This window comes from Molothrus ater, chromosome 1, assembly GCF_012460135.2.
Source record: "Molothrus ater isolate BHLD 08-10-18 breed brown headed cowbird chromosome 1, BPBGC_Mater_1.1, whole genome shotgun sequence".
Taxonomy (NCBI): domain Eukaryota; kingdom Metazoa; phylum Chordata; class Aves; order Passeriformes; family Icteridae; genus Molothrus; species Molothrus ater.
Window position 1 is genome coordinate 106,135,147 of NC_050478.2, and position 16,328 is coordinate 106,151,474.

At 39.3% G+C, this 16,328-nt stretch overlaps 1 protein-coding gene across 1 annotated transcript in view; it reads left to right on the top strand.

Moving 5' to 3' along the window:
- Positions 1 to 6,712: 6,712 nt before the first annotated feature.
- Positions 6,713 to 16,328, top strand: part of RBBP8 (RB binding protein 8, endonuclease) — a 34,224-nt gene continuing 24,608 nt past the window's right edge. Inside the window, exons 1-3 of the mRNA XM_036379166.2 lie at positions 6,713 to 6,907; positions 9,546 to 9,766; positions 14,780 to 14,822. Coding sequence (XP_036235059.1) covers positions 9,655 to 9,766; positions 14,780 to 14,822 — 155 coding nt within the window. The 5' untranslated portion in view covers positions 6,713 to 6,907; positions 9,546 to 9,654. The remainder of the gene's footprint in view (positions 6,908 to 9,545; positions 9,767 to 14,779; positions 14,823 to 16,328) is intronic.

The window sequence follows — 16,328 nt, forward strand, 5'->3', positions numbered from 1 at the left end:
AAAAGGGCATTTTCTTCTCTGTTTCTCTTTGCACTTATGCTGGGCAGACCTCTAGCCCAGTTCATCTGCATATAAAATGAAACAAAATTTATAACAATAAGATCTTGCTACACCTAACAAGGATGTATCACTCCCCCACCCCTCGGTAAATTATTTTGCTGGAGGCTACATCATTCTCTCAGAGTAGTATGTTGGGAGTTGACAGAGGCGTGCATAATTCGCCGCGGAGAAGCCTCCCCAGCCGAGCTGAGCTGCAGCATGTTGGGCTGGCCTTTGATGCAGACTGGTTGGGCAGGTTCCTGGGTGCCCCGGGAACCGGTCTGACGGGCCTGTTATGCCAACAAATTCTGGTATGATTCCATGCTCTCCAGAATGCAAAAACCTGCCCAGCCAGTTAAATGAAAGGCATATTAGGTTATCCATTGCACATTGTATATATCTTAGGTGCAGCAGATCTCCACTCGGCATTCTCTAGTGTGGTCCACAGTGGCTTCCTCATCTCACTTACACTTGAGGTTTATAGCTGGAGGGGAAGTCAATAGTAAATATTTATCACCCCGACCAAGAACAGAACTTTTCACAAGTCAAACAGAAGGGTGAGTTTTGAAAATCTTTCTTTAAAATTAATTTAAGATAACCTTAAGCAAAAAATTTCTCTGATGCTTGAAGTGGTATAGTGTCTATTTCCTTGATGTGTCTGAGTACTGCCAGTCTCTACAGCACTGGTTGACAGAATTTTGGTAATTGCAGCTGTTTGAGCTTTCTGTGTGCAGCTCAACATCATCTGCTGTCTGCAGGGTATTTACTGCAGAGATAGTTCAATGGACCTAGCACAGCAGTGAGACAGAAACTCCACAGCCAATGACTTGGTATTTTGAGCAGTTCACTTAAGTATTGCTTATATTGCTTCTCTTTTATACAGCATTTTTATAATCCCTGTCACATAACAGCAGTGTTGTGATAAGGCATAATGCCATTACAGTAAGGTGTGTGGTTACTAATTCTTGCCAGACTAATTTTTTTAATAGTTCAATTTTATAGAGTGAGCTACTTAAGCCTGGATTTACCTATTTCATGGTAAGATAGGAAAATTGCTTGTCATTCTTACTGCTTTCTTTCTACATACTTATTAGAAATTTACCTGTTTAGAATGAGTAACGGTGGTAGTAATGGCAATAAAAAGCAGTGCTAGTCATAAAGGGTAGGCTGACCTGAAAGTTGTACCTGTATCTGCAGCTGAATCCATTCACAGGTTCTGTGTCAAATAAGAAAAATTAAACGGTGTGAAAACAAAAGCTGTGGAATCTGGTAACTGATTAACTACTGGGGCACAGAACTACTTGCTGAGCTGAATAGAAAGGAATGAAGACAGGTTTTGTCATGCCTGTTAGGACAAAATAACTCTTTAACTTAAGTAAATGTGAATCTTCTCAACATCTGTGTAGCTACATTTTTAAAAACCCTCATATAGCTACTTACGTCTCCTGGGAATTCTTGATTTTGCCTAACTTTAAGCAAAACAATTACCATTCTCTTTCACGATGTGAGAAAAACCCATATCAGAATCAGTGGATACAAACCACTAGATACAAAATATCTATATTGGATTATGTAAGATTTTATGGTAGTCACACAACAGGAAGTTTCAATTATGTTTACTGCCAGCTATTTCCAGGCTGATGCTAAAATTAATATTATTCTTTTGTAGAGTGCCAAGAAAAAGGCCCCTTGAGCCTCTTAAAAAAATCAATGAATTGAAATCACTTTCTCACTAGCAGTACTGTATGTGTGTGTAAATTTTTTCTTCAAAGTGTAGATAAACAGAAAAGAACATAGGAAAATTTTATAGTCTCACAGAGGCTGATAATACTCATCAGAAAAAAAAAGTTCCATTTTCTTATATTCTCAGTTGATTCTGCTATCAAATACATAATGAAAACTTGCTAAGGGATAAACCATTCTCCAAAGAAAAATTACAGCTGGCTGAACTATATGGTTTGCATAAGAACTCTGTGTAGAGCCTCTAAAATGCTACAAGAGAGCATTGATTTCTAAAGCTATAGGATTTTAACACAGAACATGTTGAATGTATTTAAAATTCAAACTAAATAAACCACTTTTTCAAAATGCTGCTTGCCATCCCCTCTTCCCCTGTCCAGTTTATGTGTTCTGTTTTATTTGAGTTTTCCTCAGCTGCCTTTTTTTTTTTAGGGGGCTGGAAGTACAGGGGCTATTGTTTGGGAATTTCTTTTTCCCAAATGGTAAGTAAAATATTACAAATATTACTTCCTATATGCTGTTTCTTTTCTGTCCCTGAATTCATGTTGTTTACTACAGTAAAAGGTAGGTGGAATGATTTTTTGCACAGATCTGTTAACTTTTACTTCAGCCTTCCAAAGCTGAGATAAATATGCATAACTAATCAAACTGGTCATGTTATCCTGAGTAACATCAGTATGAACAAAACATGCAGCTAACACAAATAGGTGCTTCTGCTTAGAGCCTGAAGACCAGGAACTGGGGTCCTGCAACTGTATCCCTCACATTGCCCTTTTTGGTTTTTTCCCCCTCCATCAGGTCTTCCTAAGAGACCTGAGAGTTTGAGTTGAGTAAGCCCTGGCAGTTTCTGACTATAGATGAGGAGCAGTGAAAGCACTTCAAAGAAGAGGGTTCCTTAAAATGAACAGTGTTACTGGCATCGGGAAATTTGATCTTGGCTCAGTTTCAAATGGGGCTACGCAAGCAGCTTGAGAAGAATCAAATTCAACTAGTGGGGTGATGGAGTGGCTCCTCCCTATTTTTCCACAGAGAGCAACCACCTGTGCCAGACAGCAGTGGTGGGGTCTGTTGCCTGTGTGCCTTCCCAGCTGTAAAAAATCATGCTACTCAAAGCACTTCCAGTTCCAACACTTCCAGTTCAAATCCCACTTAGGTAGCAGCTGAACTGTGCCACATATTCTTATTTACTGCATCTGAAGTTAGGCTCCTTTGATGGTCTTTTTGGCAATTGCCACATAAAGTGCATTAAATGAACACGACCAGAGAATTAAACAATATATTTATCCTTCAGTTGCAGATCTGCAAGTCGAGGAGGTTGTGAACACACTGGCCATGTATATGTATGTGTGATCTATTAAATGTGATGCAAATTCATAAAGACCTCACTATTTTATTTTATGCACACACACATATATATTTATTTTATACACACATACATATATATATGCAAAGAATGAAATAGTTACCTTTGTGCATAAAGCAAATAAAATATTTAAATTGGACTTCCTATTGTAATTATTAGCTGGTTTTAATCTCTACATCTAAATTTAAAGTAATAGAAACAAAAAAAGAGTAAGCTTTTCTGCTAATATCTTTTAGCCCTACTCTGTATGCGTATGCAGTGAAGTATGTTCTCTGCTGCTACCTGAGTGGTTAGAAACACTGATGCAGCCTCTGTACTACCCCTCAAAAAGGGAGGGGTGTGTGTGTGAATTAAAGGCTATTTTTAATTTTATCTGTGCTGCACATTGCAGTACTCTCACAATAGAACTTCATTTATTAGCTGATTTGCTGGTAAATAGTCCAGTCATCAAGAAGAAAGGCATTGCCACTAAACTGTAACTGAAAATTGACAGCTCCACCTACTATTATAGGATTAAACAGTTCAGACCATCCAGGTCTAAAATGGGCTAGGACAAAATAAGATTCCTGCTTTTCAGAATTGCTCATGGATAAGGGTTCTGTCACCTAGTTCAATGTGCCACAGTAAGGGTTATTTTGAAATCTGGACACAAGCCATGACACCACAGGAAGTTTCATATCTGTTCAAGCGCAGCAACGGTGAAGCATTTTTCCCACAGTTTTATTGTCTAGGTGTGTGTGTTTACTCTTACGGGGTGAATGAGATGCAGTTCCAGTTAGACTAGTCATCTCAAGACACCCAGTGTGTGAATGTGGACTATCAGACTCTCCAGTAGTTTTCTGGCACATTCAATGAGCCAGGAATTTATTCAGTGGCCACCTATGTGATTATGAAGTACATAAAATCAAATAAATCTGGAAGGGAGATAAAACTAAAGTTCAACCGTTAACGTTAATCCGTTTTCACTTACTGCAGAGTAGATAAGGATAACACTGTAGAAGTCAGTGGATTTATACTGCTGTAAAGATCAACATGAGAGAATATGAAAACAAACAGCTCAGAGTTTATTGGGCAATAAAAGGGATGACATAATTATTTGCCAGAGTGCTTCCTATAAATAGTAAGAAAGGTACAGTTTATGGTAAAATATCTGATTGATCAGCAAGAGGGCTACTTTATTTCTACTTATCAGATCTGTGCATAGATTTAAGACATCTCTTAACATGAGGAAATGATTGCTTGCCTACATCACAAACTTTTAGATTACAGAAGTTTCAAAAGTAGAATGAAAAGCTGCCAACAAGCATTATTTAGAAAGACTGGAGTGTCTATCACAACCTATTATGACATGACAGCTTTCTCCAAAACACCTAGCTAATTTTAGTTCCATCATATGTCTACTGATCTGATAATGCATCAAACTTACAATTTGATCCTACAATAAGTAATCTGCTGCTGAGCTCCTGAACAACATGTTTCTTTTATTTAAGTCAAAAAATAAGTGTTTAAACAATGATGAGGAATGAGCAGAAAAGTTAAGTACATGATTTTTTCAAAATACTTCAGAATTCATGGTACGTACTTGATGGAAACAAAGAATATTTTCAACAGTGGGGAACAACAGATTTGAAGCTTGAATCATGTGTCATCTCCCGTCTGACAGTATTTCAAAATACCTCAAAAATGTTGAAATAGTATTTCGGATACAGTTTTATTTATGCTGTAGCTCCTTATTTATGTTTTCTTGAGACCTGAGTGATCTGAGTAATGTAAAAAGAATTAGATGGAACAGCTACTAACAATTATGAAATACCTGAACACTTAACTTTTTAAATATTGCTATTAACAATCTAGAAAGTATAAGTTTGCAGCACTGTCCCTTCCAAACTGATCACTATTATGTATTCTAGTCATGCCACCAAGCTGTCTCTGCATGAGTTCCTATACATACCAAAATGGTCCAGTGGAATCACGTGAAGACAGAATAGTAATAGTGAAAAACTCTGTTTTGTTTCTATTTCATCACTAAGAACTACCTAAAATCAAGAGGTTTATCTCATTGCAGACAGCAGGGCTGGTCCCAATGAATGAAGGAAAATTGATCTGCAATTTGGGCAAAAAAAATATAACACTGAGAAGTAACAAAAAAGTTCAGCAACCTTATACCGTACTAATTATATGTGCCTACTGGTTTCCATACTCACATAAAACACAAAAATATGCCTAGGCTGCCCTGTTTTACAGTAAAATGACAAGCCACGAAACTGTTAAGGTCAAGAGGATGGGGGGAAGCCCCCCCACATACTTCTGTGTGTAAGCCCCAGCAACCAGAATATGAATCCTGGGGCACTGATAAATTTAACAGCATAGTTTTAAAGGCAAGACCACTTCTGGCACAGTAGTACACCCGATGATCCTTTTTACATCTAAACCAGCAAGAATTTCTTTCAGGAAGGCAGGGGCAACATTTGTTTCAATGCAGGCTCCCGCTAACACCCTTGATTTTCCACAGTGTTCTGTGCCTGCTGTGACACTGAACTGTGGCACCAGCCAGGGCTTGGCTTATCCCCTTTGCTTTCCTCTGGCAGCTCTCTGTGGAAAGCCCAGTACTGGGCCAGAGGAGGAGAGGGCTAAGACAACACCTGGTGACGTTGATAAACAAACACGAGCCAGCAGTGTGCCCAGGCAGCCAAGAAGGCCGATGGCATCCTGGCCTGTGTCAGAAATAGTGTGGCCAGCAGGACCCTGTACTTGGCACTGGTGAGGCCATGAGGCTTGGGCGCTTCACTTCAGGAAGGACATTGAGGTGCTGGAGCTGTCCAGAGAAGGGCAGCAAAGCAGGTGAAGGGTCTGGAGCATATGGCCATGAGGAGCTGCTGAGGGAGCAGGGGCTGTTTAGCCTGGAGGAGGCTCGGATGAGACCTTATGGATCTCCACAACCACCAGGAAGGAGGGTGCAGCCAAGTGGGGTCAACCTTTCCTCCCAGGCAAAAGTGACAGGACAAAAAGAAGTGGCCTCAGGTTGCTCCAGAGGAGGCTGGTTGGACATTAGGAAGAGTTTCTTCACAGAAAGGGTGATTAGACACTGGAATGGACTGCCAGGGAGGTGGTAGCCACCCTCACTGAAGGTGATAAAGACTGGACGTGGCACTCAGTGCTGTGGTCTAGTTGACACGGTGGTGTTCGGTCAAAGGCTGGACTCGATGATCTCAGTGCTCTTTTCCAACCCAGCTCATCCTGTGACCCTGTCACTGTGCCACCCCCGCCACCCGAACCCCCCGGCGACCGCCCGGGACGGGGGCTCACGCTCCCTTCTCTCGCGAGAGCCGCGCAGAAGCCTCGCGAGAGTTGCCCGCGGCCCCTCCTCCCCGGGCGGGGAAGGCGCTCGCTGCGGTTTTTCCTTTTTTCCCGCCGCCGGCGCGCGGAGCCGCCGGGAGCCAACCAGGTAACGGCGCGCGCTCTCCTCATCCTCCGCCGGGGAGCGACCGCGAGCGCGCCGCCCCCGCTCCGCCCCGGGGACGGGCCCGCCACGGCCCCACCGGCCCCGGGACCCCGCCGGGCGCTCCTCAGGCGCTGCCCCGCCTGCCCGAGGGAGCCCCGTTCTCTCCGTCTGGGAGGCTTCCGCCGCTCGGGACAAGCGGCTTGTGGGACATGCCATACCGCTCCTCTGGCGTCCCGGCTGCGGGGTGTGACCCGAGCCTGGCGGGAAACTCCCAAGTGTTGGTCATGGCAGGATTTCCCAGAGCATCCCGGCGTGTCTATCGAGTGAGTTTTATGTGCGGTGTTGGTGCAAGAGGGAAAGGAGAGCGAAGTGCACCGCCGGGAAGTGCAGCAGAGTTGAGTTTGTAGGAGCAGCCGGCGGGGATCAGGGAGCCGTGTGCTCCCCCGAATCCCGGAGGGGCGGTGTGGCCCCGGCTGAAAGGTATCAGCACCGATAAGCGGCCTCGGCGCCTTTATCGGTGCTGATGAATTCCTGGAGGCAATCACTGGTGAGGCCGTGGAAAGCCTGACGGTGCCGGAGGGAGTTGGGTTGTGGAAGAAGAGGGAAATAAATGGACGCTTTCAGGTGGTTCTATGAAAGCGGCAGTCGGCAGGATAGCAGCAGAGCATGACATCGGGAGAGGGGCTGGCTCTGTGCATCCCCCCCCGCCAAGCAGCTTCCAGTGCTGTCCCTGCCTGCAAGTGTCCGTACATCCAGCTCTGGCGCTTTTACCCCCTAAGGACTGGAAAGCGCTTCCTTAGGGCTGGAGACTAAGCCGTCACTTTTACACCTGTGCAGCTGCCCAGGCCTGTCAAAGGCTCCACTTGAACGCTTCTTGCGGGCCCTGTGCTTTAAGGGAGGTTGAGCACCTGCAGGAAGCAATGTATCATTTTGGGATCTTTGGGCAGATGAAGCTTGGGAAAATGCCTTGCTATTTTTTTCCCTACTTATAGTCGGTTGATGCACTAATAATTTGCAGAAACGTTGAGTGGGTTTTGTGTATTTTTTTTTTTGCAGTCATCTTGGGGAAAAAAAACCCAAAACAAACACTACAGACACCATTTATTGTCTAGAGTCAGGTGACTTTTCCATGGGGTTGAGTCATCTGACAGACTTAAATCTGAAACAGTAAGTGAAAGCAAGTGTGTGGTTTTCACTGCCCTAGTGCTTGATAGAGAAAAAGCTTGATCCTGAAACATCTGTTGAAGGTGTAAAGCAGAGTTTAAAAGTCATTCCTAATTTCACTAGGCAATTGGTTCCACAAAGAAGTGTTGTAAGATGGCTTAATGTGGCTGCACACAAAGTGGAGCATTTCAGCTGCAAAGATGCAAGCAAATCACTGTTCAACTTCTGTTGAAGACTTGTAGGCATTGCTAATTTCACAGGGTAATTTTATTTTCTATTAAGGATTTCTCTGAAGATAGCATTTGTTAACATGAAGCCATATCCTGAAATAGGCACTGAATTTGCTATGGACAGAGCAGGTTAAAGCAAATGTGGAGCTGCTGGCTTCATTATTGTAACATTTAAATATCCTTATACTATAGAAAACATACAGTTCGAGTGTTTCTGTTGAGAATAATGTTTTGTTCCATTACTTTTATTCCATTGTAAAGACAGCCAGACTGCAAAAAAGTGACTTAAAACAGTGCACAGAGAGATGAGACAGGAGAGTGGAACCAAAGCCTGCAGGCCCTACACTTGGTTACTGACCACTGGACTGAACATTTTGCTGTGGTAAATCTGGGGGACCAGCTAAACCAGCAGCTGCATTCTGATACTCTAAGTTGTTTGAAGGCTTTCAAGATAGGAAATGCAGCTTCTTGACTAATCATAGGCCTTGTATCATCTGAACTACAACTTATACCTCAAAAATTTGAGAGCAAATTGTTCCTTCCATTTGTTAGTGTAGGCATGGTGGTTTGCTTGCTCAAGTTGCTAATTCAGGAATAGTACAAAATATCTTTTTTTCCTTACTGCATTTTATATTACAAGGTCATAGAGATAGCGATGTCCACCTGGTAATTACAGTCCCTGTTCAGAAGTGTTTGTTTTAAACTGACTGCATAAAAATGGGGAAAACTTAGAATGTCCAGTTTCACGCAGGGAAACGGAAGGACAGAGATTACAGGAGTATTTCAGTATTGGACACCCAGTGCCAGTAGAATTGAATCTTGCCTTGGCTCAGAGCCAGATCTGAGTACCATGCTTCCTCTGTAGTTTGCCTGAGGGCATCATCTCTGTAAAAAAAACCCCTTTTTTTGGGTTTTTGAGAATTATGGGTATGATTATCCTAAATTTTGTAGGCAGTCAAGCTTCTAAGATAGAGATAGCTGACTTTGATTGTTCTTCTCAAATATTAATGTTTTGGCGATTTATAGATTTTTGTGATTACTCTCCAATTCTTTTTTTTCATCAGGGAATGGGAATCATTTTAATATAGAATTGTGAACACTTGAAGGGGATGTGAGCTTTTCTTTACAAAAGCGTGTCATTTGAATCCAAATTTATATAAAGGATGTGTATAGACAAATCCATCTCTGATAAAACTTATGACAAATTCTATTGCTGACAGCCAGATTTTGGTACTATGGCTTACTTTTGGAAAACAGGAATTTGGTATTATTCTATCTTTAGATAAGAAAAAAAATAAAGACTCTTAAGTGTTTTAATCTAATTTTAAGTTGATAGCTTTTTAAGGGAAGGAAAATTCTGTTAGTTTGTAATTACCTGCAGCAAAATACTTAGCAAATATCAGTTTGTAATTACCTGCAGCAATACTTAGCTTTCAGGGTCACTGTCACTATGAAAGTATATAAATATATATCCTCAACAAGGATAAGTAAACTTTGCATTTCATCTATGGCTACAAGTTATGCTCTGATAAATTCAAATGTAAGTGTTTTCATTCTGTTGTTACAGATGTACACCCCTCTTCAGAAACAGTTTCATAACTATGTAATTTAAAATATCAAGTTTGAGAGTGAGCCAGTTCTGCAAGTCAAAGAAACTGGGAGCAGGAAAAAGCAATATGAATGCATCTGGAGGAAGCTGTGGCAGCCCTAGTTCTGCAGAACCTGCAGGAGATTTCTTCAAAGAACTGTGGTCCAAACTGAAGGAATGTCATGATAAAGAAGTACAAGGTAAATCACTGAAGGTTGGGTTTCAGGTTAAAGTTGATGTTTGTCAGTTACCACAGGAAAACTTTGAACCAAAATACTCTGCATGGAACTAAATAGATTTTTAATGTTTTCAGTTATGCAGAAAGTTGGACCTGATGATTACAAATGATCCTTAGAGATTGACCACCTAAGCCTGGTTTAACAGGATTAAACTATCAACACACATAAATGATTTGCTCGGTCAGTGAAGAAAAAGTAACACAATGTTACATGGAGTCTCTGCTTGCCTACAAAATATCTATGTGTTACTTTACCTTTAATGGATTGTGATTCAAATCTCCAAACCATGTAATTCAATGGATTATTTTCTTTTTCTTTTGGCTTTAGTTACTTCAGATACATTAAAATTATTTGCATTGTTTATTTCCCCTAACTTATGCAAAATCACACTGCAGATTAATGTTACTGAAGTGAAAATCATTTCTTCAGATTTTAGTGTTCTACATTTTCTCAACAAAATTTGTAATGTTTTTATAATTTGATTATTCATACATTATGTGACTTGTAATAACAATTTTACTACAGATTGGCTGTTAGTGTCTCTTCATTCTTCAGTAATTAAAAAAAGATGAATTATTGCACTACATATATTGCTATTGTAATATTGTTTTAAAAGGAGCATTCGTAAGGGCTTTTTGCTAAAAACATTAAATAAGTTAACATTTTGTTCTGCTAATCTAAACTCACACGATCCATTCTTTTGGATGGAATTGAAACAATATTAGACTGTGTCTTCGAAGAAGTTTTTCCTTATGTATGAAATAGTATTTATATTAGGCTGGAATAAAAGTAGTTGAGTTTTTGTGATTTAAGAGCTGTAGTTATGCAAGTGGATCTTTACCTAGGGCATTTTAGTGGTCTTGGTTGTTTCTGCTAACCTCAAAACAGTTTCAGGTCTGTCCATTTTGGCCCAGTTAGACCATCACTTCTTGGTTTCAAAAACTCTTGGAGATTGTTTTATAATTAATAAATGTTACATGCCTCCTACTGAAAGCCTTGATTCAATTATTTGCAGCACTAGGCTGTGACACTTTGTTGTTGATTATTAAAAAAACCAGACCAAACAAGCAACCAAAAAGCTTGCCAATATGGCAACTAGAAAAAAACTCTAGCAGACAGTAGCATTTCTTTACATTAACATATGGGCTACAGTTTTACAAAAAAACACTTTTTTTAATAATAATTTTTTAAATTGTTGATGGTTCTTTTTGGAGTGGGTGTGATGTCAACCACAGATAAACACGGAAGTACTGACAGAATGGGATCTGGCAATCTATGGCATGTCTGAACAACAAAAACTTAACAAACAAAAAGCTCTGATGTAGAGACTTATGTTAAGTGACCCTTTCTCTAGTTTCTTGGGGTGTGCAGCACGTGATTTTCAAGTTTGGGTTTTCTTTATGCAAGCAAGATACTCTTTAGAATGCATGCAGGGTGTGGCCAGGTAATTTTGCCACCAGGCAGTCTTTTTCATGCCTAGCCCTTTGTCAGTATGTCCCACACTGTGTTAGGTAAAATTAGGTATTCCATGATAACATCAAAGACATGCCTGAAGGATAGTTAATTTTTTCAGAAGGTGGGGATCCTCTTATAGAAAATGGTACTGGAAGATATTTTAGAAACATCAAACACAGACTTGCCTAGACTTTGCTTGTTTCTGAAGTCTATAAATAAGAATTAAAATTGACTCATGAGTTTCCAATCTGAATGTCAGCAAAAATTATTTTAAAGGTGGTAGAAGGTGGATTAAGGGAAAGTTAGTAGTTGTTGGAAAAGCTTCTTTCATGTACAATGTACTGAACACTGAAATGGTGGAATACTTATTTAAAATCCATGAAAAGTAGAATTTATGACACATGAACTTGACATGGTCAGAAATGCTATACGAGTTGTACCTTTAAAATGTAGACTGAAGAATACTTTAAACTCATGCAAATTGAAAGGGATTTTATTGAATTTCAGTATTACTATATTGTAAAGGGTGTGTTTTTTCACCATTATGTAAAGAAATCCAGCTTCTTGTTCTTTTAAACTGATCACTTCCAAAAAGATCCAAATTTTGGCCTTCTTCAGCTGAAAGTAGCTATTATTTAAGTTAAATTCATTATGAAACAATGGGTAGAACACCTACATCCCAGTTTCCAAAATACTGGTTATGGTCAGTGTAAGTTGACTTTTCATGGAGTTCAGAAGTGCTTAACAACTCAGAATAATGGTCATTAAAACTCTTTGCTTTTATTTCCTATGTGTGGGATACTTCCATAGTGCCCAGAAGATTCAAAGGAATTCAATAATGCTTTTTGTAAAGTGATTTATTTCTACAGGTGGTAATCCTTACCTCTTGCTTGAAATAATTATATAGATGCTTGCTGCACGTGGATTGAGATGGTTTCTGAGGATTAATTTAAATCTAAAACTCTGTACTAAAAATATATATTGGCATAGAAATGTGAGCAGTGTTTTACATACAAGAAATTGTAGTCATAGAAGGAGAGACTTAGAAGGAAAGCAATCTCATTGGTAGATTGCTGTAGGAAAGGAAATGGCTGGAAGTTCCTCAAAAGTAAGTAATTATAGAAAACAGAGCTGGAAGGGATTTTAGGAGGTCATCTAGTCCATCTCTGTACCCTTGAGGTAGGATTATGTCTGTGTCATTGCTGACAGTAGCTTGTCCAACTTGTTTCAAGAAATCTTCAGTGATAAAGAGTCTGTGGTCTTCCCAGGCACTGTCAGCATTAAGGAAGTGCATTTAATGCTTTTGAAAATTCATCAAAATAGAAATTATCATAGTCATTAATTGAAATATTACAGCCATATAGTCTAATCACATAGCAAGTTTCATAAAATAATTTAATTAATCTGCCTAATGATAGTTTAAATAAAGTCTCTGTTGCTTTAATAGGTGTCATTTACTAATGCACTTACAAGCTTTAGGTAATGTAGATTATATAAATCTACAGCTTGTCTATTCCATAAAAATATTGTGTAAAAGATAAAATTGAATTGGGAAGGGACATAGTGTAGTTCCACAGAGTTTTATGTGCTCCCTGTGTTAAATAATGAAATCTGAAAAACCCAAGCTCCTTAAATGAGCATGCTTAAAAACTCTCAATGCTCTGGAAAAGTAAAAGGAAGAGACTACAGCAGATGGAGTAATTCAAGGCTCTTGGATAAATGTATCAGGCTGGTTTCCTGCCTTCTCATTGCAGTCATTTGAACTAAGAAAAAATGCAACCTTTAAGTAACTAGTTTAGTTCCTCCTGAATTCAGGTGAGAGAGGAGATAGTGTTACCTGTAGCACAGTGCTGGGCCTTTTGAGCCCTGCCTCTTCAATTGGTTGCTCAGGTTGCCAAAGTTACAATCCTAAATACTTGCTGAACAGACTACCTGTTCATACAGGAGATGCATTGTTGTGCAGCTTCATTCCTTCCGATGGGCGTGGAGCAGCTTTAAAGCAAGCTTTATAGGGGTTCTAATTGCAGATGCCTAATTGACTTGATGAATAGCAACTGCTTAAAAAAATAAACCCTCTTTCTCTGCTGATCTGCATGATAGAACATAACTTCTCACAGGTGCTGAACACTTGGAGATAAAAGAAATCTTGCTATATTTCCTAATAATTTTTTAAGTAGTCTGTCTGCATTTTTAACTCATTGTCTCACTGGCATCTTGTAGCAAGTATGGGTTCACTGAGTCTGTGGCTGGCTTGACATTTTAAGTGGCCTGAGGAGTGAACCTTCTCAAGCAATTAATTTTTCCCTTAGAGCTATTCCTAGTTGAGTGTGGTAGTGGAGAAAAAAATAGTCTGTTAGCTGCCTTAACCTACATTTTCTATAGTAAGATGTAGTATCAACTCTGTATTTAGGCTAAAATTCAAAATAGTCTGAAGTTTTCTTACAAGTGTTCTGGTTTTATAAGTTTATCCTGCTATCCTAAATGCATAATGCTTTTGCAAGAGAGCTTAAAAGACACCTAATGTTCAGCCTGAAGTTGGTAGCAACTTTTCATAGTTAGAAGAAAATAACCATGCTAGGAAATGTTATTTTCTGATGGATATGAAAATTTCTCTTGTATTTTTGTTTAAGAAACTGTTCTGTCATTGGGGTCTGATTATTTCTGTTTATTTGGAATAGGAATGGCCAGCTTGTGTGTGGGTAATATCACATAAATTTCCATAGCACTGTGTCCCACTTGTTAAATTGTTTTGTCCACAAATATCTTCTTGTCTCTATGCACATACAAATGCACCCAAGACCTTGCAAGCAGATTGGCTCGACAGTGTTCTGTCCCCTGGGCTGTCAGCTGCCCACTCCTGCTGAGAACATCAGTTGTATTTGAAAATCTTTTTCCTTCTGCTCAGAATATAGTTAGGAGTGTGAACTCTTATGGGGGAGAAAGGCCACAGATGAAATATCATTCATCAATTCACCTTCAGGTAGTCCAAGGAAGCTTTGACTGAGACAATCTGGTAGCTCGTCTCCAAAGAAGGATGTTGTCCTTCTGTGCTTTAAAGCCTTGAATCACATCTTTTTAATGTTTCCTTTATGCATATACACTGTAAAGCATTTTTCAGTTCATTGATTGGATGCTTCATTTCCAGTGTTGTATTATGAATTTATGTGCACACAGAACATATTTTATGCTATTTCTGTGGGCATAGTCAATGAAAATATATTGACAGTGCTGGCTATTCATGTGTGGTTATTTCACAAAGGTGTTTGTTTACTTGTGTAAGTGGAAATCTGTGTGTTTGCTTAAGTCCTTATTTCCTGGAGATCACAATGACTATATTTGTTTCCAAGATCCTGTAGAACACACTCAAAAAGTCCAGAAGGAACCTTTTTCTCTCCAGATTATTGACATTTTTTGTCTCTCTTTGCAGATAACAGTGGTAAACGGGGAGTTAATTTATTGTCTCACTCATTTTTTAAAATCAGAATTCTATAACATATAATTCTTCTTTCCACTTTTCAGGCTTACAGCTGAAAATATCTAAGTTGAAAAAGGAAAGATGCTTGTAAGTACTCATCCTAATGATTAATTTATTAAAGGAGAGTCAGAGTCCCATTGATGAGCTGCAATTCTTGTAAGATCAATTAAGGTTTCATGGATTCTTTCTTTAGAGGTGTAAAATACCCTGCTTACTTTAATAATTCAGCTAAAGTTATCTGCAGGTGTACAGAGCTCTTTACAGGATGTGTTATTTCTTAAGTATAATTTATAAATTAAGTAGTTGCTCATTTTTAATTTGAAATGATGAAATTATCTCTTACTTTTGATATTAACCTGCTGTATCATAAGTTGCTTTCCTGCTCTGGAGTCTTAAATTGATCAGTCAGTTTTCTAGATAAGAAATATTATCAGTGATGTGACTGAACAAGTACCAAATAGGTTAGTCGTTGTTTGTTGGAATCTTTCTACAGCTGCCACATTGTGGATACAGTAGTGTTACATAGGAGGTCTTGTTCTCCTTGCTGCATCTGAATACCTGGGGTTTAGTATTTCAAACTTGGTAATAAGCTGACAATGAGCACCTTATTTTGTATCCCACTCTAGCATTGGAGCTAATGACTTGTAAACCCTAGGTCAGAGACCGGCCATTATGCAGCGCCTTCATAGCCACAGAGTCTGTCATGTTTATCAGGTGCACTGAAATTTTAAGGAAAGAAAACCCAAACAAAAGCCTAGTTACTTCTGTTGTGTTACTGTCTTCATGGGGCATTTTACAGGGTTTAGGTGAAAGGTATGCAGTATTAGTGTACATCAATATCTTCCTTATTTATTGCAAGTGACTTAATGCCATAGAATGACATCTAACTGACAAGAAACAATTTTTAAATTTGCTATTTTAAGCCTCCTGTGAGTGGTATAAACAGAAAAATGAGGGGATTATTTGTGGTTTTAGTTTTTTTTGTTGGAGGGATTTTTTAATGTCCTAAACATCAGGAAAATACAGCCTGCTTTTGTCAGACTTTGAATTTTGCCATGGCCTGGCTGTACTTGGTTAGTGAACTGAGGTAAGAGAACTTTAACATTTTGTGTTTCCCAAGTAGAAGTACAAGCCTTAAATGGTCCCTCATGCTGTTTGCATGTAGCTGTTTTATAGGTTGCATATGCAGTTGGAATGGCCTATGTGGGCCTGTGTGATAGTACAGAAAAATAAAGCATCTGTACTTAAATTACAGTTTAATTAAATATGCTTGTGATTGTACACTGTAGAAGCTTCCAGCTGTCCCATTCACTTTATTACCTATGATTGCTAGTTTCTTGAACTACTGTAATGCCAGCAATATGAAAATGTGGTTAGCTAAACATATGTTAAAGGGATAGTGCCAAATGAAAAGTTTGTTTGTGTAAAAGAACTGTATCAAGTTAGTAAATATGTTTTCATTTCCTGCTGTGTTTGTGTGTGTGTGTGTGTGTGCTTAACAGCTTTTCATGAGCCGATTTCATGACTTCCACAAATAATCCATCTCAGGCACACTGAAAACAAACAACTGCTTTCACGGATATATACAAAGCA